The 25378-nt window shown below is 40.4% G+C and overlaps 1 protein-coding gene across 2 annotated transcripts; it reads right to left on the bottom strand.

Annotated features, from left to right (window-relative positions):
- Nucleotides 1-14356: 14356 nt before the first annotated feature.
- LOC148014145 (beta-1,6-galactosyltransferase GALT29A-like) lies at nt 14357-16782 on the bottom strand. 2 transcript variants are annotated; one of them, XM_087667060.1, is made up of 2 exons: nt 15339-16782; nt 14357-15058 (listed from the first exon to the last, which is right to left on the bottom strand). In XM_087667060.1, the coding sequence occupies exons 1-2, from the start codon at nt 16457-16459 to the stop codon at nt 14995-14997; spliced, it is 1185 nt and encodes a 394-aa protein (XP_087523186.1). In that variant the 5' UTR covers nt 16460-16782; the 3' UTR covers nt 14357-14994. The 2 variants fall into 2 exon arrangements, with proteins under 2 accessions (XP_087523186.1, XP_087523187.1); XM_087667061.1 differs by having other exon boundaries at nt 14362-14761; nt 15339-16781.
- Nucleotides 16783-25378: the final 8596 nt, after the last annotated feature.

Raw genomic sequence — 25378 nt, forward strand, 5'->3', positions numbered from 1 at the left:
ACTTCATGCCTCTCCAAAGCTACGACGACAATGGTCAAAAATGGTAAGCACAAGGGCAAGGCAATGTAAAATGGTTAGTGCAATCAAGGCATATGGCCTCAAAGATATAGTGCATTTAGTGGAGGCTCAAATCAAAGGTCAATGGATTCGAAAAACATACATCGATAGTGGAGCAAAGGTTTGTGTCATGATAGAAAAGCTTATGCATCAATTAGGCTTAGAAGTAATGGAGTCCTCAACCTTTAGGGCAAAGATAGCCAACAATGATGCGATCTCATGTGTGGGTGTAGTGAAAGCTTTGAGAGTTTCTTTTTTTGGAATCACTGCAGCAGTGGATGTTTATGTGATGCCAGTAAAGGGAGAAGGATATCCCCTCATCCTAGGGGGACCTTGGCTTATGGGCATCGGAGCTAGGCAAGATTGGGCAAAAGGGGATCTAGAGTTGAGGCTACGTAAGGTGGGTGGCCTCGATCAAAAGGTGGTTTACAACTTGAAGAGTGGGCGTCAAGAGAACCCTGAACTAGAAACGTCTGCCGATGAGTGGAGCTCAAGTGGATGTTCCATCGGTAGAAGAGAAAGAAAGTTCAAGTGGAGAGAGTGATAGCACTCTCAAAGTTATGGGCGTCACCTTAAAGGAACCTACCTCATCAAAAGACAACCCAAGAATCCAAGGAGAAGATGTGTGGAATGCTAGCCTAGAGAAGATGATATCCAAGGATATAAAGGATGAAGAAAGGGAGGGTTATGTGAATGTTCTCAAGAAGCATGTATCATTGTTTATTTTTTATTATACTCACATTACAGGTGTCACTGCAGTGAAGCATCACATGCAACTCAAAGAAGGAAGCAAATCTGTAGTACAAAGATTGAGAAGATTGGGAGTTGTGCAACAGGATGGACTGTTGACAAAGGTGAAGAGACTCTTGAATGCAAGATTCATATACCCAGTGAAAGATTCAGAATGGGTCTCTCTAGTAGTAGTGAGGCCAAAGAAAAATGGTAAGTGGCGAGTATGCAAAGATTACAAGCCACTAAATGCTGCAACAAAGAGGGACCACTTTCCTCTCCCATTTCAAGATGAAATCTTAAATGAAGTATCGGGACATGAGCGGTATACAGTGTGTGATGGCTACTCTAGCTACTTCCAGATTCGCATTGCAGAAGAGGATCAAAAGAAGACCACTTTCATCACACCATGGGGTTGTTTTGCCTTTCGGGTCATGCCCTTCAGTCTCACAAATGCCCCAGCAACCTTTCAACGATTCATGAATATAGACTTCCAACCTTACTTTGGTAAATCCATAAGGGTTTTCATAGATGACTTTTGTATTTACAGCTCAAGGAACATATATCTACGCAAGGTTGATGAAGGATTTACTCGCTTAGCTAGGTTGGGTGGACAACTAAATAAGGATAAATGTCACATTGGGGAAAGCAAGCAAGGTTACACTACTAGGGGATGTAGTGTCAATTGAAGAAATTAAGGTAGATCCAAAAAAGGTAGAAACATTGCTAGCTCTACCTTCCCCAACCTCCATCAAACAATTAGTCTCCTTCTTACAAAAGCTAAGATATTTGAGTAGATTTATACACTTACTCTCTCAGGCCATATATCCCCTGCAGTAACTGACACGCCAAGAAACACTTGTATGGAGTGAACAAAGTGAAGGACATTTTAAGGAGATAAAGAAAATGTTGGGGTCACTTCCTATAATCCTCCAGCCTTGTTGCGAAGAAACATTCTAAGTAAACCCAAGCATGGGAGAAGATACCATTGGTGCTGCTCTCCTACAAAAAGATCCAAAAACATCCTTCATGATGCTTGTGTATTTTTCCAGCCGCCTCATGAAAGCCTCAGAGAAGGCTTACACCTCCATGGAACAACTAGTGTTGGCCCTCATGTTTGCAGTAACCAAATTTCAACCATATTTGCTTCCAAAGAGGTTTGTGATCATCACTATGGAGGATATGTTTCCCTATGCACTACAACATATGGAAATCTCTAACAAAATAGCAAAGTGGGTGGTCCAACTTCAAAAGTCTGATTATACAATGCAGGTTGAAAAAACAACTCGAGCATGCCTAGCTGATATTTTGACAAACAGGTGCTATGAGAAAAATCTCAGGGTGAAAAGAAAGGACATTCCACCACTCCCATCCATAAAGACTGAAAAACAGGTGCCATGAGAAGATTTAGGGAGGCACAAGTACATCATGTGTCAAGAGACCAGAACAAGGATGCCAACCATCTAGCATCATCAAGGCTGAATGAGTCAATGGTGGGAGCAGTGGCTATCAAATCCCCACTTCAGTAAGGCAAGGAAGACTTAGAAGATATTCTACATCTCTTAGAGCAAGGAGAAGCTCCCAAACACCTGACTAAGGGAGAAAGATAGTAGCTAACTCGGAAGGCTACAAGATATCGCATGGTAAATGATAGTTTGTATTGTCTTGGTAAAGATGGTGTGCTTAGGAAAGTCCCTTCAAAATGGAAATTTGAAGAAATCTTAAAAGCTTTCCATGATGATGTGTGTGGAGGCCACTTTGCACACGACAGCACAAGTAGAAAGATTCTACAAGTCGGCTTTACTTAGCGCAGTCTAGACCGAGATGTCAAATGTTGGTGTCAAACATGTGAAGAATGTCAGAAATCAGGACCATGATGGCTCATAGCAAAACCCCAAACCCCAATCAAGGTCTATGGACCCTTTGAGAAGTGGGGAATTTATTCCATAGGGCCTCTACCATGCACTCCATCAGGAAAAGAGTATATTATCATGGGGGTAGATTACATGACTAGATGGGCCAAGGCTATGCCAACTAGAAGAATCACTACTAAGGAAGTGAGTAAATTCATATTTGACCACATTTATTGTAGGTTTGGTACCCCTCTTGAAATACTATCAGATAGAGGACCAGGGTTTAGAGCTAATGTGGTGGGTGAACTCATGCAAAAGCTAAATATTCAACGACGACACTCTACCCCTTACTACCCTCAATGCAATGGATTGGTGGAGAAGGTAAATGGAATGATTTGTAAAATCATCAGCAAACGGGTACATTCAAGGCCCCGGTATTGGGACAAGCACCTTAATGGAGCTCTATGGGCTTACAGAACCTCCTTCAAAACCATATTAGGGTTCACACCTTTTCATCTAGTTTGTGGACAAGAGGCTCTTTTGCCTATTGAGGTGAAATTAGATAGCCTTCGGGTATTAGGTGGCACAGTAGGCTCTCAAAAGGAGAAGTTACATCAAAGATTACTGGACCTAGAGAGGCTACAATTGGATTATGAAGAAGCCATCAACCACTACTCCTAGGAAGCTGAGAAGCGTAGAGAAAAGTTCAACAAGAAGCTAATAGATAAAAATATCAAGGAGGGATCTTTAGTGCTTCGATATGACGATCGCTTTGATAAAAGAAAGGATGGAAAGTTTCTCTACCGGTGGGAGGGACCATTTTGGGTCACAAAAAAATTCAACAATAGCTCCTACAAACTTCAAGACATTGAGGGAAAAGTGTACAAGACCAGGGTAAATGGATGGCGCTTAAAACCCTATCACATTAGGGTGGGGTCAGTTCAAGATACCAAAGAGTGTTTAGATGCATAAATACCTCTAGCCAGGTTGGGAGGGGCTATATGATCCAAGGAAATCACAAAAAAAATTATTTGTCTAACACTTTGTTGATTTTTTGTACATTTGGAGGTTTGAAATAAAGAAGAGGGTTGGAGGAAGGTGAAGGAAAAATGTGTAATGTGAAAAGAAAAGACATGAAATGGATTTGGAGTCATCCAAAGGGCATGTGAGGCTCATAATATCATGGCTTTGGAACCTTATGATAATTCAAACAAATTGGACCCTTCTTGGAAACATTAGTGAAAGAAAAATTAGGCATATGATTTTGTAAGATTTTTTAAAAATACTTTCACTCCGATCCAAAAAAACTTTTCAACATGAAAGTTATAGCTCATGAGCTGAAGTTTTGACTGGTATTTTTTTATAATTTTTTGAAGCTACGAGTCAGGAGATATGGTAAAATGGTGGATGCCAACTTTTTCCAACTACGGTGGAGACCACCTCCCCATTTTATACACACCCACACTTTCTTCCCCACACTTAACACTTTCATAAAACATCATTCATTAGACTCCCAACCCTTTTCCCTCTCTTCTCGTCTCTCTCAAGCTAACAAACCATTAGAATTCCCCTCCTAAATCACCCTCAAATCATCCTTAATTGTATGAATTCTCACTACTCTCTCTCCATTATTGCTAGATATGATCTTATTTTATGAAGATTCTCTATATTTTTTTATAGGAGAGCTCTTGGACTCAAGCTGTGGGGGGGATAATGGAGGCAACTCATCTATGATGGAACTTGATTAAGTACAAAATCGGTCAACAAAACATCTAGATGGAGCTTCCACATTGGTAGAACCACCTAAATGCAGCTTTGGTGGTGTTAATTCCTATTCTATCTTAACCTCCTCCCTAAACACCCTCAAGGCCTATATAAAGAGGCCTTCTCCTTTGTAATTTGCAAGAGAGAGCCAAGAGGCCTTCTTCAACCCTATTGAGCCTTCCCCATTCTCTCCCATGAGCTTATGCAGTTCATTCCGTTACTATAACTTATGCATGCTCTACAGTGTAATAAGCCCATGCTACTGGTGTCCATATTGTGTATATTGGTTATGTCTTGAGGGTTCTCCATCTCTTGTGCCCTCTTAAGTTTTATTGATTCATCTATTTTTTATAGTTCTCTCTCTCTCTCTCTCTCTCTCTCTCTCTCTCTCTCTCTCTCTCTCTCTCTCTGAGTTTCCTCTCTTCTCCCTCACAAGCTCCTCTCCCTCTTGCATAGCATCCTAGTCCGCTCTTCCATAACTAGGTGATGCCCTTACCTCATTCACTTTGTGGCAGAAGGGAGTTTGGCATAGTATAGAGGCTGCCATACCGAATTTTCTTTGTCATCATGCAAGGGCCTACTCATCATGTAACTTTTGAGGGCTAGCCTTGCTACAACAAGTGGTGTTGTTGGAAGAAAGGGGTGACTAAAATTGGTGAATTTTCTTGTATTCATGTCCTCTAGCAACTTGAGATAGTAGAATGGTAGCATTGTTGCTTGAGCGAGTGAATGGCTATGGCATGTCTATCTATTCCTACATTTATGTTTGACTCAATAAAACGAGTGTGCAAATCTTCTTCTTTTGTTGCTCTTCTTTGGTTCAATTGTTAAAATGTATGGTTCTAGAATATGTTAGAAGCAATGCTACAAACACATGTAAAATGTTGTATCCCATAAGCAAAGAGGGGGAAGTGTGCCCAAGCTAGAAAGCTACAAAACAATGAACTTGCAAGCATCAAATCAATCAAGTCACTTTCATGCCACTATGGTTCAATTCTTGTTCTTCTTCTTTCCCCCCCATAGTTCACTACTCTCTTTTTGCTCAACCATGTTTTGTAACATGGTATTAGATCCTCTTTCCTCAAGGTTATGGGATAGAGAGGCATCCATTGTTGCACACAAGGTTGAAAGAAGCTCAAGACAAGAAAGGAGTCGCTATCCAATACATCCAAGGCTCGGTTTGAAGGCTTACAAGAGCATCAAGTGCACCAGAGGTGTTGAAGAGGTTTCACACAAGCAATGTATAAGCAAATTATCCCCACTTGGACATTATCACATTTTTTGAGTGGGTATCATTGAAGAAGGAACCATTACAATGCTAGTTCAAGGTCAAATATTTTATGTTTATCAAGTGCCATTACTTGCAAGGGGGTTGCTTAAACCCTCTGCTTAAGGGGGTTGCTTCAATCTAGCACAAGGCCTACTTGTGGTGGCAAGAAGCTCAAGGGGGTGCTTGTTTAATAAGTTGAGGGAATGCTTTGAACATAAGCTAGGGACCTGCTTACTCTGTCAACAAAGAAAAAGAAGAGAATAAAAAGAAAAGTGAGAGTAATTGATGGCTAATCCATGATCAATCAATTACCGAAGTAGAGGGCATCATAATAAAAAATGGAATATTCATTGCACATAGAAGGCTTGGCTTGTTCACACTATATTGAAAAAACGGCGGCATGTTCTTCTTTGTTGTCTCTTCATTTCACTAACCCTACTACTAAGCTTAAAAGAAACCTTTTTCACGTCTATCTCTATCTAAACTAGTTTCTTCAAAGTTCTTGTTCACATTGTTCTCTATGAAAACCAATTTGCCATAAGCTATGCTCACATTAGAGAATCAAATTCTTTGTAATATGCTCTCACACTATTGATTATTCAACCTATTTTTTCTCTTTAAAGGAACGCTCACGCTTGTGCAGAATGAAGAGCTAGAAAAGCATAAGAAACTATAAGTGATGCAACTAATAATCTTTTGGAGAGTTTGATCATGGCTCAAGATGAACACCGGCGGGATTGTAAAAAGATATAAGGTTGTTTGTGTGTAGGTTTACTCATTGATCAACTTTCTTGTAATATCCAAAAATATCCTCCTTTTTTTGTAAATTAGAGTTAGACACTATCGTGTGAGTCATCAATAAGACTCCAAAAATGTCAGAAATAGAAGTAATGGCAAAATTTAATGGTGACAGTTTTCATACATAAATATAAAAATGATGTACCATCTCGTACACAAGAACTTATGGGAATTATTTAAAGAAGTGATAGATCCTAATGCCCCATAATGGAGGAGAAAAAATAATAAAGCACTCTGAATCATTGCATGGGGCCTTTCTTTAGACGAGGTACTCCACCACATTTCGAGCATAAAAGGGGCAAAAGAAGCATGGAAAGAGCTTGATAAAATCTTTAGTTCACAACCCAAAAAATCAAAAATTAATCTTTTGATGTACGTTTTCAAATTGGAGCTAAGTAACTTTGACTCCCTAGCCTCGCTCATTGATAAATTCAAAAGTCTAAAGATGCAACTCTCTTCCATTGGCAAAGATATTGAAGAAGATGAAGCCATTTTCATGCTACTCAAGAGTGTGGATAAACCAGACAAAGAGCATGAACAGGTGATTGAAACACTAAGGAAAGTACAAATAGAAAGCTATGTTCCAATGGAAGTTTCTTTGTACGAATAAGAATGTAAACTTAAGGAGAAATCCCAAGACTCTACACCAAGCCCCATAGTATTCGTACTTTATAGTGGAGGTTCTTCAAAATTTATTTTCAGGATTTGCAAAGCACAATTGACATAAAGAGTGAACAAAGAAAAACCAACATGAAAAAACTATATTAAGTTTGGACACACCAACAAAGATTGTTGGAACCAAAAGGCAAACATTGTACAAGCATCTTTACCATCTTATGAAGAATGTTCTAAAGTATCTTGTAAAAATTGCCTACACTTTGTTTGACATTGGATGAGCTGGAGGCCTTGCAAGCATTTAGGGGGGGAAACCTACATCCTGGGTGCAATTATCTAGAGGGCAAGGGGGGGTATTAAAAGGTATGGTGCTAGAAGTCGTACTATAAGCACATGCTAAATGTTCTATCCCATAGGCAAAGAGAGGGAAGTGTGTTCAAGCTAACAATCAAGCCTCTTTCATGCCAATATGGTTCAATCCTTGTTCTTCTTCTTTCCCCCATAGCTCACTACTCTCTTCTTGCTCAACCATGTCTTGTAACATCAACAAAGTGAGGAGCAACCTCAAATAGTTCCAAGTTGTAACAAAGACCAGGTCTAAGTAGTCTCAAAAGTCAATCATAAATCATTTGAAGGAGGACACTGAACCTTTTTCTTGAAACTTGAAGCTATCTTCTTCCCTATGGGCATTAATGTTGAAGATAAGAGGAAAGTCATACAACCCATGTTTTTCAAGGTCATTATAAAACCCATGCCTTCATGGGTAGGCATGTAGGTGGGATCTCCTATCTCAAGGGGTAATGCATTACAAAAAGAAGCCCAAACCTTCATGCTAATATCCATAAGGTTTCTTCTCTGCTTCATTCAAGATTTGTAGCCTCGCACTATCTTGGGCACTTCAAATATTTTTTCATGCTAGTAATATGATGGCTCCTACTATGACACTCCAAGATCTTATGCCTTAAAGGCCAATCACCTTTTTCTTAGCTATGCCCCCACTTAATGATTCCCTACACCACCCCAATAGAAATTACTTTCTATAAGTTCTTTGGGAGATTAAAAAAATAAACTACATAGGAGACTCCAAGGACCCCCTTACTCTAGCATAGAGATTTTTCTATCCCAATTGGTAGCAACGGACTCTTGCCTTTTTGGAAAGGGTATACTCGGCATTTACTAGGGTGATGTAGCAAACCTCCTTTTGATTTTCTCCATTCTTTTCTTTCTTCTTGACTTGGCTCTTGTCATTATTTTCAAGGAGGTGGGTGCTTCCATACATTTAGACTATTGTGGCATTGGCTCCTAACCTCCATTGGATCCCATTCTTCTTCCTCAAACACTAGTGGAGGGTGTGAGTGTTCTTTTGTGGTTGGGAATAGTTTATCAGCTACTAGGAAGCCAATCTCTCTTAGATCCTCTATGGAGAGTCCCACTTCTCTTAGCCATAGCACATAATCCTCCTTTGTCATCATGTACTCTAGTTGCACCAAGGTTGTTAGCATACTCTGCTTGTGTTATAGAATTATGTTTATCAAAGTATTTTGCCAAAATTTATTATTTTGGGTTTTTTTTACTCACCACATGATTCATGACTTATCATATTACTTTTGGAGTGCATATTTTTGTGCATTGAATTTATGCGCTCTTCAAAAATAATAATTCTGCTTACTCCATCTAATTATCTACTCACCATCACACAACACACATTTGTATCATTCCATCTATCTACCATGCATAATGTGACCAGTATCACACGCACATGCCTCATGCGATAAGTCATGAATCATGCGTGAAATAAATAAAATCCACAATAATAAATTCTAGCAAAGTACCATGATAAACATAATTTCATAACAGCTTGAGTGCTCTCTTGGTAAGCTACAACTTCCTCTTAGGTTTTCAATTGTATCCTCTTTACCTTTTTCTCATTTTCAGCAAGTGTTGTTGTTGTACTTGCATCCTTTATTATATCACGCTTGCCCTTTCTTTTGCTCAATTACTCTCACATTCTAATTGTGCAAGCTTCATGGCCAGGTCAAGCATAGGGATTGCATTCTTCTCTTCTCATTGGTCCATTTTCTCCTTCGCATGCTTTAGTCCTCTATTTTGCTAGGTTTTTAGGATTTCTAGAGTGGAGCATTGCTCCTTCCAAGCCTGACTCAACTCCATCCTTTGCCTCAATTCATAAGCTAACTAGTTTTGGAGTTGCTCCTAATTGTTTGATACCCTTGGAAGTTCATTGGCCAACTCCATCACCCTTTTATTTCATTGTTTTGCCTCATTCTTTACTTTTATTGCTTTCTATAATTCCCTTTTTAATTGCTCTTGTAGTTATGTCATTGTATTTAGCTCTACTTCCAATTGGACCTTCTACTTGTTGGCAATTGCAATTTTGATACTCTAGCTGCACTTGATTCATTCTCTCTATTTCACATTATTTTTGTAGCTTTTGATACCTTTTTCATGTACCCTCTCTTGCTTTAAGTAATGTTACCTCTTCTTTCTTGTTGAAAGACTCTCTAATCTCCTTTTGTCAGTATGGTGCATGGGTCTATTTTTCTTTTTTTAGTATGGCTAATGAAGCCTTTTAGTAAGATTTCGACTCTTGTGTACGACTCTTGTGTAGAGCTTTTGCAAGAGTAGAGGTATAGAAGTTGCAGATCCTTCAATCCTAGGTACTTTAGATGCTCTTTGTTTGGAGTGTGCATCTTTGATCACTAGCCTTTTAGCACATGTGGTCGCAACTTCCTTTGATCTCACTTAGGAGAGGGCTATGAATTGCCCTTCTAGTTTATATATCTTGTCTTCTAATTTAACATTAGAACTACTCTCAATTGTGATTGCTAGAACAAATGTGCAATGGTCATGTGATTGGAGTTGATGGGGCTTCCAAAGAAGCCTTGCCTTTGCCTAGTATTGGTGGAAGTTGCAAGGTTTCTACTACACTCTGCGGACCTGCTCCTTGGCTAATGCTTACTTTTATTCACGTTCTTAAAGTAGGACCCATGAGTGCTACTTCTTCAATCCTTGTTGGTTGCTCTATTGTTCTTCTGATAGCCAAGGCTAAATTCTCCACTTCTTTCCACCTGAGCATCTCCTCTTCTTCCCTTCTTCTTCTTCTTCTTCTTCTTCTTCTTCTTCTTTGCAAAACAAGTGCAATGATCGAAGCTATGCAGATAGAGCTTGCTTGAGGAGCATCCATTGAGTCACTTGAAGTGCTTGAATCAATGAGTGTTCTGTCAAGTCTGGCATTGAAGCTTGTAAAATATCCGCCAACAATTTTTGCTACCACAATGTGAGATATATGAAAGCACCTTCCTTTTAATTCCCGATATACAAGATATCGTGTTGCATTCCTTAAGCACATTAAAAACACTTCAAAATATAAAAATTTATCAATCAAAAGTATCTTATAAAACCATCAATCTAGCTTGAGTGGTCAAATTTTGTATTGCCTAGGATCTGAATTTCTAAACTTGTAACACTAAGTCATATGCGATTATGCTCTTTTAATAATCAAAGTAGATTTATGAACTCAAATCTCTCTTGAACTCTCTTGTGCCTCAAAAAGCAATCCTACATCATGGAGGCACTGCCACTCAATCCTTTTCCCTACAAGGTTCTCAAGCAATCCTTATAATTACATATCACAAGGTGAAGGACTTCATCGAGTGAGATGGTAACTAGTGTCTCTCGATATGCTAATGGCTCATTGGCTTGGAGATTCTAATTATGAATGGTGCACAGATCGGATGCTGTATGCTCGCGTAGTGAACGCTGGAAGGTCCCCAAGAACAAAAGAACTCTACTTTTTGCACAAAACTCAAGGTAGAAAGCATGCACGACATAAACAAGAGACCAATTGGGTGCAATCTCTCTCCATGCCTTGTGTGAGCGCCCCACAAAGCATGTATTTTATGTATTAATCATCTTCAAGCTCAAATAATAGCCCAAATTACAAAATAGCACACTTTTGGCTTTTGAGTTTACTTTAGCACAAAATAGAAATAAAGCTAATGGGCGGGCGTCCAAAGAGTCAGACATACCCAATACAATGTCCAAATACAAATATCATAGTCGTGCGCCCATGCGCATACAAAATAATAAAGAAATATCCAATGCCTTAATAAATAGGTGCGACAAAATATAGGCGCTATGCCTAAGGTATGCGCCCATCAAAATATAAGTGATAACTCGAATACACACTATCCTCCAATGCTTTCCTCCGCCACTGCTGCTATCTCTACACATCAACTGAAGCATTCACAATCGTTAGTAAAATAATACAATTAAACCGATAAAAGTGAATACCTAGCAGTCTTCAGCTACATAAATAAATCAACTGGTTAGAAATCAATCCTAACCTTAATTTATCACGAGTGCGCACTCTAAACTCATAAACGTTTATTAATTTAATATGTATTTTGCGAAATCACCCATGTACACACTCAATTAATGAAACGCCCGAAAAGGATAGGCGTCCCCATCAACTTCTCGCACAAAGAATCCACTTTGTGTATGAGCCCCGGTCAACAAAGTTTACGGAATCCACTGTAAAACCTCACGGAATCCACCATGAAATATGCCTCCTGACATCATACCCAGAATCCACCGTGATATATGCCTCCTGACATCATACTCGAAATCCACTGTGAAATATGCCTCCTAGCATCAATGAACTTGCATTATATACTTTTCCTCATCCAACTATCACGAGTACGCAGCGAGATCAATTATACCATCCGAAAGCGAAAGCAATTGTTCCAAAAATAAAATTCAAGTACTTGTCTTTTTAAAACATCCCATGTCAGATCGATTCCACGATACGCATAAATCTACCCTTGCTTTTACCATTTAGCCTTTCCCGCTAAAGATGCTTGCTTTTATTGCCCCATCTCGGTATTTTAAGCTCCTACCATTTATAGGTCCTTCTAACAAATTTTCCGAGCTTCTACTATTTATAGGTCCTTTAGTAATGTTTATTAGCTTTTCTCTTAGCTTTGCTCCTTTTTTGTGCTTTTTAAATTACTGATTTAATCATTAAGTTATTGAGGTCTTTTTATAGTCAAGGATTAATTTCATTAGATTTCAATAAACTCAATGTATTCGAAAGGACCAGGCTTATGGTGGTTGGTAGGCGAAAGGTCATCTCATTTGATTATCGTCGCATCGAATTGTTGAGGCACCAGCACCACGCCAGGTCGCGCAGTAGCTTCGGCCTCTGCCACAACCTCAATTATGCATTATTCGTCGATGGTTTCTCGGGCATTTTCTCTATGTCGTTTTGGGGCCATCGTACAAGGCTTCCTGTGTCTCAAATGTGCTTAAGATTCTCAAGTTTGGTGTAGCATTACTAGCATTGTCACGGCTTGGTCTGATTCACAACAGTGCACAGGATCTCTATGTAATATACTGGCAACACTCCCGAGTTCTCACACAAAGACATAGCCTTGTACCAGTTGAGGGGAGGGGGTGGGGAGGGTTCATCAGATAAGTGAGTTTGAATCGATAAGTGGGTTTATAAGGTCGAAAGCTCGTCTTTAATTAAATAAGTAGCATTATTGGTTCAGTAGAATTGTTAGGTTTTTCCCAGGACATGCTTACATCTGCCCTTTGATCTGTAGTCCATATTGATATTAAAGTATGGACCCCTTAGAAGATCAAGGCATCGAGTAAAGAGACAATAACTGGGTGTTGAAGATTAAACACTAGAATTTTCCCAGGATATGCTTTGCATCTGCCCTTTTGTGTGGATTCCATGTTGATATTACAGTATGTACCCCTTAGAAGATTTAAGTGTTGAAGATTAAACACTGGCTAGAATGGTGTTTTCTTTTTGTACAAAGCTGTACATTCTCATGTTTTTGACAAGACAAGAAAAACATTTAATGTTGCCTTCAACATAGAGCAAATAATCTTTGCCAATGTTTCATACTGCCAAGAGGTGTAAGACAAGTGTAATACTTGGTGGGTGCAGTGAAAATTATATTGAATAAAACACCTTCATCCATTTCAACTGGATGCAAAGATGTACAATCAAAAGAGCACTGTCAAGATAAGGCTCTATCTCTCTCCAATCTCTGTTTCCAATTCTCCAATGGGTAAAGATAAGGAAACACCCGGCTGCAGAGTGAAGAAAAGGACAGAAGCAGGTGCAGGTGCAGGTGCTGCTGCAATATTTTGAGCTCTTTCTAAACGCTACGCTGTTTTCACTTGGTTATTTAAATTCTTGAGGTTGCAGAGTTGGTCTTGAAGAGTGACGACTCTCATGGAAGACGTCCACTCAAAACGCTTAACGCTTTTATACGTGGAAGATTTGTGCTGATACAGTTGTTGCCCCTTCTCTCAGACCTCCTCAGGAGTCTTCTTTCTCAATGTTTTGATGGCCAGAAAAGTCAGCACATAAAGAACCCACTAAGGGCCTATAGAGGTCAAGGCCTACTGCTGAGAACTTAGGAAGGGCTTCTTTCGCCCAGCCAAGAAGCAAAGATATTTACAATGTCCAAGCAAGTTAAAAGATAGCGAGAATCCAAGCCGATTGTGAAGTTTGCAGGTCTTCTTGGTCCTTTTCCATCCTTGCCAGAAGATTCGTGTGGACTTTCTTCACTGGTCTTCCCAAGAATAAGCAGGAATCACCATTCAGACCAGCTTGAACACTGCTCAATGCAAACTGATAACTAAAAATTATTGCCAGAAGATTGCTATGGACGTTCTCACTGCTTATAATCAGAACTCTATCAAACCAGCTTGTACACTGCTCAATGAACAATGACAACAAATAACATCCATGATGCACATGACAGCAATTACAAGAGATTCAGGGTGTTCAGCTCAGAGATAAAAACCCTGCTCAATATAATCCTTGAACCAGGCCATTATACCATGTCAGTAGAACTTTCCAAATACAGTTTACTCTCATCACTAGGTTTTGGCAGTCTTAACACCCGCAGAAGAGATTGTGAGCAGGGTGTCTGTGCACTATGAAATGCTATCATACAAAATCAATGTCAAATGACACTTTAGTAACTTCAGTCTCCTCTGAAAAGCCATATTAGGATGATACAATACAGAATCAATGTCCATTAATGCTACAGGAACCTTCATCTGTTACTGTGATATCATAAGAATCAATGCCAATTCAAGAAGGTAAATAGAGTTGAAGGAGATTGCCATTTCATAGAGAGGATGATCTGAACAATGCTACCCTAATGCAAATACAGCAAATACCTCATCACAAGTACAACCAATGCAAATACTGCTCATCACAAATGAAGTATGAGCACTAAGCATGTATCAAGGCATGGAGAAGCTGACTGACGTCTTTAGCATGCATTACACTTTAGCAAGATTAATTAATGGGTTGTATCAGAGAGCTATAAATGTTCCCAGCCAGGGTGATGACTTGGAACTTTTTCCATGAATCAGAATATCTTGGTAGAAAGAATGTTGACGCACATTCTCTACAGTGGGTACTGAAAACCCTGCATCTGCAAGATCGGTATAAGAGATGACCCGCTGTGCACCAGATCATCATGAGACCGATACTCTTGCTGAATAGTCCTGGAGGCCAGGCTCAGCTATTTGATCTGTGTGATATTGACTTTTCATTCCAGGGGCTTTCCCAAAGCCAAAGGTGCTCATCTTTTTCACAACAACCCAAAGCAAGTATCACAGCCTGCATGCCAGATGACACTTTTGAAACTTCATTCTCTTCAAAAGCCATGGAAGGATAATACCAAACAGAATCAATGTACAATAATGCTATAGGAACCTTCATGTATCTTTCTGAACACACAAGTTCTCTTTCTGAACACACATTGCATCTGTAACTGTGATATTGTAAGAATCAATGTCAATTCAAGACAGCGACAGGGTTCAAGGGACTGCCATGTTCATAGAGAGGATGATCTAAACAATACCACCAATGCAAATACGGCGAAATACCTGAACACAAATTCGATCATTGCAAATACTGCAAACACATCATCACAAATGAAATATGAGCATTACAATGACAGAAGCATGTATCAAGGCATGCAGCAGCTGACTGACATCTTTAACATGTATTACATCTTAGCAGCAAGATCAATTAATGGGATGTATCAGAGAGGTATAAATGTTCCCACCCAGGGAAATGAATCGGAAATTTTTCATGAATCAGACGATATTGGTACAAAGAATGTTGTCACAAATAAATCTCTACAGCAGGTACTGAAAACCCTGCATCCGAAAGAAATGGTATAAGGGATGACCTGTTGTGCACCAGATCATCATAAAACCGATACTCTGCTGAATAGTCATGAAGGCCAAGCTCACTTCTTTGGTTCGTGTGATAATGGTGTTTCAATCCAGGAGCTTTCCCAAAGCCAAAGATGCTCACCTTTTCACAAATGCCCAAAGCAAGCATCACAGCTTGCATGCCAGAGGAATAATGGAACATAGGCCCATCGTGGGCATCACTCCATTCTTCCAGCCGCTTCCCTGAACTTTCCACAAAGCCTTTGAGGCTGTAGTGCTTAACAATCCGCATGCAAAGGGAGTCAAAGCGCAGATCTGTGACTATGATGGGTGCTGATTGAGAAGCTAAGCAATATGTTACGTCCATGAGGTGCACTAATTGACATAAGTACACAACTATGGGCACATTCTCGCCATAGGGATGGCAGAAACATTTGGCAGTCCGGGCACATCTCTGTAATATGTTACTATTGATGAAGGCTATGGTGGTTTTAGAGCCAACACGATCTTGGAATCCCAATGTCCTTGCATTATTGAGCCGGATGACTGTCTCATGACTGTCAATGAAGCTGGCATAGCTCTGATTGAGCAGAATTCCACTATTGCCGACAACTGCACATGTCTTGTAAGCCCGGCCGAGTGCCACATTGTCCATACCTTTGCTGATGTAGTGCCTATCTATGGGGTCTTTCACCATGGCAAGCAGGTACTGCATGATCTGAGGCTCATAGCGCTTCGCCTTCAACCAATTTTCGACAGACCTGAGGAAATCAGGCACCAAGGATGTGTACTTAGGGCTAAAGAGCTTTGATGCCAAGCGAACTGTTGTACTCTGCTTCACCTGCTCTGAAGGAGCCTCTTTTTGGGGACTAAGGACTGAAGAGACCGAATCCTTTACGGAATGTAATAACTCGGTCCCAAAAGAAAGTGAGTGGTTTGTCTGCTCTTGCAAAAGGGTTCTGCCCGGCTGTGACAGGGAGGGATAGAGAAGAGAGAGGTCAGTTTGGATGATCATGAGGTAGGTGGTGAGGGCGATGAAAATGAGAAGGAAGAGAGAAAAGAGGAAAAGACGGGTGTGAAAGAAAGGGAGGCGACCTTTGAAGACAGGAAGGGGAGGCTTACGGGGATCCACCATAGCTGAATCGAATGAGGAAAACAGGGCATGGATTGGGGCGTAGGAGGAAGAAAAAGAAGGCGGGGGCGGGAGAGGGGGAGAGATCAGAGGGGATGAAGAAGAAGCAGGGCTCTAGAGAGAAGCTTACAGAGCTTGAGAGCTCGGGAAGATGCCATATCTACGAGCTAGAGAAGAGGAAATCTATCGTTGCTTAGTATTGGTCTGGTATACTAATGTGGGTATGTATGGAAAACATACATCGTCAAGCACAAGGCACTACCCGCTCGGGCTGCGTCTTCTTCCTCTTGCTGTGTAGTGGCCTCTCTCTCTCTCTCTCTAAAACCAACGTGAAAACCGATATGTTTTCACAGTTGCTTCACACAACGCCCAGGATTCAAAAAAAACAATTGCTTAGAGGAGCTTCCCACCACGCTTCTTTAGCTAGCTATTAGAGTCCTTTCACACAAGACTTTCTCCAACCTTACCTACCACAGCTCCCACATTCGCACCAAGGCTTCTGACTACATTTCCATGCCTTTCAAAACACAGCTTGCAATTCTACATATCATCAATTTTGTTGAAGTTTGCAAAACTTAGCTACGCTGGAAGACCATATATCGGCATAAGCTAACCGACTTCTTTTGGCTAGTGCAAATGTGGGGACATAGCTGAATGGCATATCCTACAAATCGATGGAGTGTGTGAAAATGACCACTTGAAGAGTAGGTAGAATATTTGCACACATATTTTAGTTATAGTTTCCATGTTTTGCGAAAAAGAAGTCCCTTGATAAATTTTACCTAAAAGGTGTGAAGTTTGAGCAGTTTCACGCAATGAGTTTAAAACTACACCTCAAACTACAACATGGTTTGTGGATAAGTGTTCTCACTCCATCAAAGAAATTGGATATTACATTTCAACTATAAAGTACACTCAAGCTTCAAGAAGAGCATTTGCATTGTGACCGGTAGTAGTAAGGGGCCTTGCAAACTACAAAGATGTCCACGTTCAACGAAAGTCCATCAAGACGTGTCAAAGCATTACCAAGTGTGAAAGAGGCACAAAATGCCATCTTGCATCCAGTTGGACTCCCTCACCCATCCAAAAATGTCTATACCCTTCCACAAAAAATGGGATTGGAACCAATGGTCTCTCCAACAGAAACCTGTTATTAAACCAACTACACCAACTTGATTAGATGTACATTCTTCACACTTGTTATTATATATTATAAAATTATTTGTGTGTGTAAGTGGCTCGTTCATAAAATCTGTAAGAGGCCTAAGTCAAAAATACCGAACTATTGCCATAGTTTTGTAACTTTTGCTCTCTAGCACAGAAAAGAAGGTCCCAAATGATAGCCACATTATACATTTGCCCTGCAAACAACTCCCTTACCTTCCAAATAGGCCCTTGAGATGGCACTCTTTATATTCAATGGCCTAGTTTGATGACGTACTATCAATGCTCTCCCATATTCTTTGTTTTTTATATACTTTTTGAACATAAAAGATTTAATATTCCAAGGAAAAAGATATGATAACTAACGTTGTTTCCTGAGTGTGAATGAATTTCGAAATTTCACACACAAAAAAGCCCTACTTGGCATTGTTTAATGTCGTTTGTGTGCAAAACCCCTCTTAGAGGAGCTTCACATTTGGGCATAGTTTGTAGTTAAGTGCATTTGTAGAGGCAAAGATTGGAATAAGAAACTACACATCTTTTGGAAAAGTTTGCTTAAATGCACTCTTTCAACCCAAGAGAAGGGAAGAAAAGCCTAATGTAAGCCCAAGCTCTATTTGTGTGCAGAGGACCTCTTAATTGTTTATGTGAGTTTGCTAATGATAAGTTCACACACATTGCGTAAGCAATCTAACAAATTATGTTACTATGCTAACGGTGAGTTCGCACATTTTTGGAGCAACTTTGAATTGGGAACGAGCACAATTGATGGACACGTATGTGCATGAGTGCATGCGCGAGCGTGCGCGTGCATGTGGTGGGTGTGTGTGTGCGCGCGCGCGTGCGTGCGTGTGTGCGTGCGTGTGTGGCACTTTTCTTTCCTATTGTCGACTTGTTTATTGTAATTGGTCCTTGTTGACATGTGTGTGTGTGTGTGTGTATGTGATAACATCCTTATCATTGATCATTTCCATTGTAACAAGGAGATTGACGAGCATCGAAGGTAAGATTGCCTTACTATTGCTAGCTTTGCATCTTGGGCAATCTTGGTACATATGAGTGATTCCATACTCTAGGCACCATTGGTTTGCTTCATTTTCTTGGGGTTTTTGTTGTTGTTGGGGGCAACTTGAGGATATGTATCCTAGTTGTTCGCAATTTCACTAAGCAATTTTCTCTCAAGGTTGGATCATTCCTCTCTCTCTTTCTCATCCTAACATCATGATTGGCACATGTCTATAATCCATTAGGGTAGGGTGACCCTCTTTACCATAGTAAACAAAGGGGTTGGTGATTCCTCATCGTTAGTTGGCTTCTCAACATAATGGATGAGTACATCACTTAGCAAATGAGTATTGATTGGGTCTGATGGTCTAGGAATTCCAAAAGGGTTGATTTCTACTTATTGTGCCATTTTTCGCACAAACTAGTAAGGCTAGAGGTTTCGCCTATCTGGGGTAATTAAAGCCATGATTATATTGATGATAGCCAATGTTGGGGTTAGGTCTAAGAAGTCATTGTGAAGCTCTACAGTAGGTTGCTTCGTACCCAAATTGTCCACAATTAGTGCATGTGTATGCTAGCCTTGAGCACTCCCAAGGGAGATGGTCTCCACCACAATGGATACATTGTGTATTTTGTTGGTAAGGTTGAGATAGCTTTAGGCTTTCTACCATTTTTAGGAGCTTTTGCTATTGCTTCTTGACATCAGCCATGAGGTCTTTTATGTCATTTACTTTAGCCTTCCCATTTGTGGATATTTCTTTACCAAAACCTAATGATAAAAATTAAATACTTGTCATCTCTCTACTCTTTAAAAGAAATTTCCTCACCATGGCTCTCTTATAAACTCTTTTTTTCCATTCTCTACCACATGTATAGGATAAGATGTGACAAATGCTTAAGCAATACATGTATTTCCTCTTGATTTTCCCCCAATTTCACCTCCCCAACATAGTGTAACATGCAATATTGATGTTCTACCATGGAGTATACCCATTAGTGGAGAGCACCTTGTTGCCTTAATGCTAGTGAAGCTCATGAAATGGAGAAGCAATTGATTGACTATGTCAAATGAGGGTTTATTCAACCAAATTCTTCTCCAGGGGTGAAGGAGAAAATGGATTTGTGCATATGTGCATTGTGATCTTCATATAATCACAATAAAGAATAAGAATCTGCTTTCTCATATGAATGAGTTTTTTTATTAATTTAAAGAAGCACAATACTTCATCAAGATTGGCTCAAGGTCAGGGTACCATAAAGTTCAAATATGCATAGAGGATATACCTAACACTACCTTTTGAACAAGTTTTGACCATTTTAAGTTTTTAGTTATGTCCTTCAACCTAACCAATACCCCTACCACATTCATGATACTAATGAATAGTATCTTATGTCCATATCTCAAAAAATTCATTGTTGTTTTCCTTGATTATATCATTATTTATAGTTGTTCTAAAGAAGAACATAGGGAGCATCTTCACTCAGTCTTTGAATTGATTGGGAAGCATAAACTCTATTCAAAGGAAAGTAAATGTGAATGTTTTAAGATGAAAGTTTACTATCTTGGCTATATAATATGTGAAGAAGGTATTAGGATGGATCCAAAAAAGATCTAGATTATATTACAATGGCCTCATCCTATAGATCTAAAGGAGCTATAAATATTCTTTGGTTTGGTAGGATTTTACCATACATTTATCAAAGATTTTGCTAAAGTGGTTGTTCTTATGATGAATCAATTAAAATCTTAGCATCAAATTTTGACTTGGGGTGAGGAACAACAATGCAGTGTTGGTAAACTCAAAGTACCTATCACTACTAATCTAGTGCTAGCTATAGGGAATCCACACAAGTCATTTGTAATGAAAATTGATGCATCATAGCATAAGGATCGACAAAATTATTTTGTTTATGAACATGAGCTCTATGCAATTGTTTATGCTTTGAAAAGGTGACACCATTATTTGCATGAAACTATATTCGAGGTAGTATTTGCTCAAGAGTGGTTTACTATCCAAAAGGACTTGAAAGGAAGAAATGACAAATAGGCTAAATTTCTTCAAGGGTTTGATTGCATGCTACGATGTTACAAAGGTCAATATAATGTCATAGAATGCTCGAGATTGACATTGTTACATTTATAATAGCAAAGAGTAATCTATTAGAATCTATATGAGGGAAGTGTGAGTATGATTAGTTTTACGCAAAGGTGTGGAATGTGGTTATAAGAAGAGATCCATAACCCCAATACATATGCAAGATGTGAATTCCACACAGGGCTCTTCTCTTACAAGTAATGAGCTCAATTGATGGAAGAACTTGTATATTGATGATGGGTACTTGCTTCACAAAGTTTGGATATGTTACCCTAGAACTTAAACACATGATGCCAAACTCTTTATGAGTGTCATGATAGTCCGCGTGTAGGTCATCCATGGATAAGAAATACTTATGCATATGTATGTTGATTGTGGGAGCTTTCGCTCAACCGCTAAGACCCACGGACCGCTTATTGCTTCAAGCATTTCAAGTGAGCTCTAATGGCTATCTCTCACCTAGCCGACGCGCTGTCGATCCTACGAGTGTAGTGAGCTTACCTTGATGCCAATGTGAGTAGCCTCCTCTCTTGCACACCTCGATAGCTCCATGATTCTCGATGCTAGCTCAAGCATCCTCAAGCCTCCTCCATCTCCAAGCTCCATCCTCCATAGCCTCACGCGCAAGAAAAGAGAAGAGAAGAGAAGAGAAGAGAAGAAAAGAAGAGGAGATGGTGAAGAGCTTCACCCTCTTGATCCCACACACTCACTCCCTCACACTCCCACACTCCCTCTCTCAAGAGCACACACAAGCAAGAAGGAGAGAAGAAGAGAGGAAGAAGAAGACTCCTTTTGCCACACACCAAAGAATGAGCTTCTCATTCACTTTTCAACTTTATATACAAAACCCTAAGTCCCTTTTGGGCGGTCATCCCCTTTTTCCCTTTTTTACATGGCCGCCCGTAGCCTAGGCCCTTTTTCCCATTTCCCACCATTCTAATTTATCCTATTCCCAACTAATGCATACAATTTGCACAGGAGCGAGCCTGGCACTCTTTTACAAGGATTCGGGAGCACTTCCGCACTTAATGGTGCGCCTTTTACTCTTTTGTTGTCTTGGAGCGACACTGAAACTTTTCAAGGGTCGTGCCCAAACATTTAAATTTTCAGGGCGCCTTTTCCTTCTTTTATCATGCGCCTTTTTTGTTATTTCCTTTTTTTTTTCATTTTCCCGCTCCTCTGTGTTGCGGTAAATACGGTAAACATTACCCCCCTCCTAGCCAAGTGCCAGTCCCATGGCACTGCAGTGGGAAGTAGTGGGATAGTTGGGTCGTTGCTAAGCGGAACTAGTGGGTAGATGATACAGATTCAAAGGTGAAGGTTTGAATGAGAGGTGATGGAGTTAAATGACAATGACCAAGAGAGATTTTGGTGTGCTTTAGGCTTCATGAAGATGCTCGGCATTTCTCACACAGTTGGGGTTCCAGTTGGCTGGTGGAAAATATGTAGTCGGTCGTCCCTTGAGCATCAGAAACGCTTGATCAGTAAGGAATCCCTTAGGAGGATGGTATTGGAGGGATTTATCCTAGAGAAGCCCCCCCGAACTCTGCCTTGACAAAGATATGCTTTGTCTTCGCATTGAAAATCGGTGTCTTTGATTTGAAGATCTTTGTCTTTGAGTTGAAGGTCTTCAATGCTACGTTGAAGATCTTCAACCTTGCATTGAAAAATCTACAGGCTTGTGGAATCAATAAGCGATCCATAGATCTTGAGGCGTTAGGCATGCATATTTGGAAGATGAGGTTCCAAGATCTATGCCAATGGCAGATCTATTACTGAGTACGTCTTTTGCTTGCTTTGGTTCAATCATGGTAGCCATCAGCAGGCAGATGGTTGGCGACATGAAGCATGTTGGTCCGTCATTCCAATGCAGAAAAGCTCCTGAAACAGCAACAATGGTGTCATGTTGTCACAACTCTATAGAAACAGAATTTGTATCCTTTTTCATTAATTTGTCTATATAATGATTTATTAAATTTATTTCCTTTGCACTAATTAGATATAAAGAAAAGTGCATTGGAGCTGGCCACTGATGAGTGGTCACAGGTTATGGTGGACCCACACGGTGGGTTAGAGAAAAGATAGTTCACACTTCCACCTATATGACCCAATTGGGCGCCTGTGACTAGAACTCACGCATATCAGGGTTAGACTCGCACACAGAAAGGATTGATGCCTTGAAGTGTGGGCTAGATCCACCAGAACAGACAGTTACAATCAACAAGATGGCATGATCATGAAATGCTTGTATAATGTGCATGTGTGGGCTGAAAGCTTGAAATGCACATTTCTTTGCATAGGAAAGTCACATGAAGATTCGGATACCATTTTTGCGATGTACACGGAAAAAGCTTTCATATGATACCCATATTGGGGGGGTCCCTAAATTTTAGGAGGTCCCTAAATTTTAGGAGCCTCGAATTAGCCTAAAAATGCTAGTCCTAAAAAATAGGGATGTCATTCTAAAAATAGTAAGTTCTGTACTCTGACTGTGCTTACTAAATTTGGTTGTTTCTATTCTTGACAGTATTCAACCCAAAAAGGAAGGCCATAGAGAAGAGACAAGTGTCAAGACACTTGTCACACAAGTTACCAAGTGTCCCACCACTTGTCACATCTCATGACACGTGGCTGGACACTTGTCTTGTGCTACTCCACTTTCCCCTTTTGTACTAGCTCTCCCCTCTCCTATAAATAAGAGCTCGTTTTTCTTCATTCAACATCATTTTTCTTTGCTGTAAAATCATGTACAGCACCCACAGATAGCCAGAAACTGGCCCCATCCATCCCCATCATCATCCCCCACTTATCCATTATCAAATTCCTCCATATTCCCTCTTCTATCACTGTTGTTTTACAAGACAGCAAGCCTGTAAATTCATTACAGCACCTCCTTCTTGAGCTCTTTCTTCCATTTTAGCTACAAGAAGCAAGCTCTATCCATGTACTGCTGATCAACGATGGAGAAAGGCTGAATTCCCCTTTTTCTTCTCTCATACTGTAAAGAAATCAGTTCTTATCATTGCATAATAGATAATGCATGTGTGTTTGTACATCTTTGCATGATCTTGTGAGAGTGAGAATTACTTCTTCTCACTCTCAGGTTGATTGTAACTGAGCTCTTCCCTAAGGGACTTGGGTTGAGTAGAAATACATTCCTTCGGGGGGGGGTTGCCCATCTTCAACCCTCAATCTTGTCTCCATTACTTTTACATTTTCATGGCTGTAATTTTGTGAGTAATTTTCATTTTCAGCTTTAAGTGTTCATTCTCTTTTATATTAAATCTCGAAAACAAGCAAATATCATAATTGTTAAGCATACTACGTTGTTCGGGGCGTTTACACATGTCTGGCACATGGAAAAAGTTTTGGTCATTAAAGGATGCCGTGGGTGATCTTCTTCAGCTGAGTAACCGGTTCTTGAAACTCGAACATAACCTGCAAGGAAAGTTGTGCACTCCCTAAGGGGTGTGTCTGCCTCTCCGTGTAGTGCGTGGTGCCCGTGGCAATGGAACTGGGAGATGAGTCTAACCTTGATCAAGATCTTGGTAATGTCCCACACTTGAGGACCCAGTTCGTGTGTCATTGGAGGTACGGTGCAAGTCTTAGGGTGACAGGTCTGAAAGTCCTGCCCTTGATGTGCCCTAAGTGTGAAGTGGGGAAGGGGCTAGGGAGAACCCTAGGTGTAGTGACTATGGTGCACAACAAGGTGAAGGGGAATTGCAAGCGGATCATGTGAAGTCCTCTCTCTCTTATCTTTGCTTAGTAGTAGATCCATCCCTTGGCTTTGCTATTCTTTGGTGTTGTTGCTTCTTTCCAATTCACCTTTTCTTTTGTTGCCTTGTGGCTTCTTTTTTGTGTGGAAGAGGCTATACATAGATGCATGTGGTACAAGGGCATGACGGGAGTTTAATCCTCGTCATCTGAATGGCGGGTAGGGGATTGTGGAGGGCGGGGGGCGGGGGGCTTTGTTAAGGAATCTATGACTCAGCAAGTAGCCCTTGAGATTGAGGCGGGTTTTGAGAGTGGTGGTGGAAAGGAAAGGGTGGTTGCATTGTGTGAATTTACTATCGCTTATATCGTTAAGCAGTGCAATACAGAAGGATGGCAAAAGAGTAGCGCGCATCATGAGGCGAGTCATGGTGCTGCTATCTATGGCATTGGGGTCGAAGTAAAGGGGTGGGAGGTGGTGTTCTTGAGGTGCAGGCTCTTGGTGGATTAGGACCCTAATTAGTCTAAGATAATTACAGGTTGTTATGAAGGCGGGGTCAGGACAGGATGTGAACTCACTAAGGAATCTATCTATAGAACTGTACAAATTAGGGAGGGTAAATACAAGGGCATCCTTATAGGAGGCACTATTGGTGTTATAGATGATGGGAAAGTCGAACCTGTCGTGGATGGACGGATTAAAATCCATGCATACCCTTCGAGGATACGGCATGAAAGTGGGGTTGTTTCTCTCAGGAGGGAGGGTGTTACAAAACGCCATCCAAGCGTCAAGGTTGACCTAAAAAATGTGTCTTCTCTAGGTGGGTTGGCAATTATAGCCCTCCACCGATCTAGGCACTTGGAGGACTTTATCATGCCAAAAGTCACGGTCCTTGGCTCCCCAAGCAGTTGGGTTAGCCTCTTGCTCCGCTAGCCACCTGTCCTT

Source organism: Lygodium microphyllum, chromosome 25 (assembly GCF_053477565.2).
Source record: "Lygodium microphyllum isolate KBCC chromosome 25, Lygodium_microphyllum_v1.1.10, whole genome shotgun sequence".
Classification (NCBI taxonomy): domain Eukaryota; kingdom Viridiplantae; phylum Streptophyta; class Polypodiopsida; order Schizaeales; family Lygodiaceae; genus Lygodium; species Lygodium microphyllum.

Excerpts from the sequence above, each read along its gene's own strand:
- LOC148014145 (XM_087667060.1), bottom strand. The coding sequence starts at position 16,459 with ATGGTGGATCCCCGTAAGCCTCCCCTTCCTGTCTTCAAAGGTCGCCTC. Across the intron at positions 15,059-15,338 it reads GATGATCTGGTGCACAACAG|TATTTGCAATGATCGAATTT; the intron begins GTCATCCCTTAT and ends ATGTGTTTGCAG.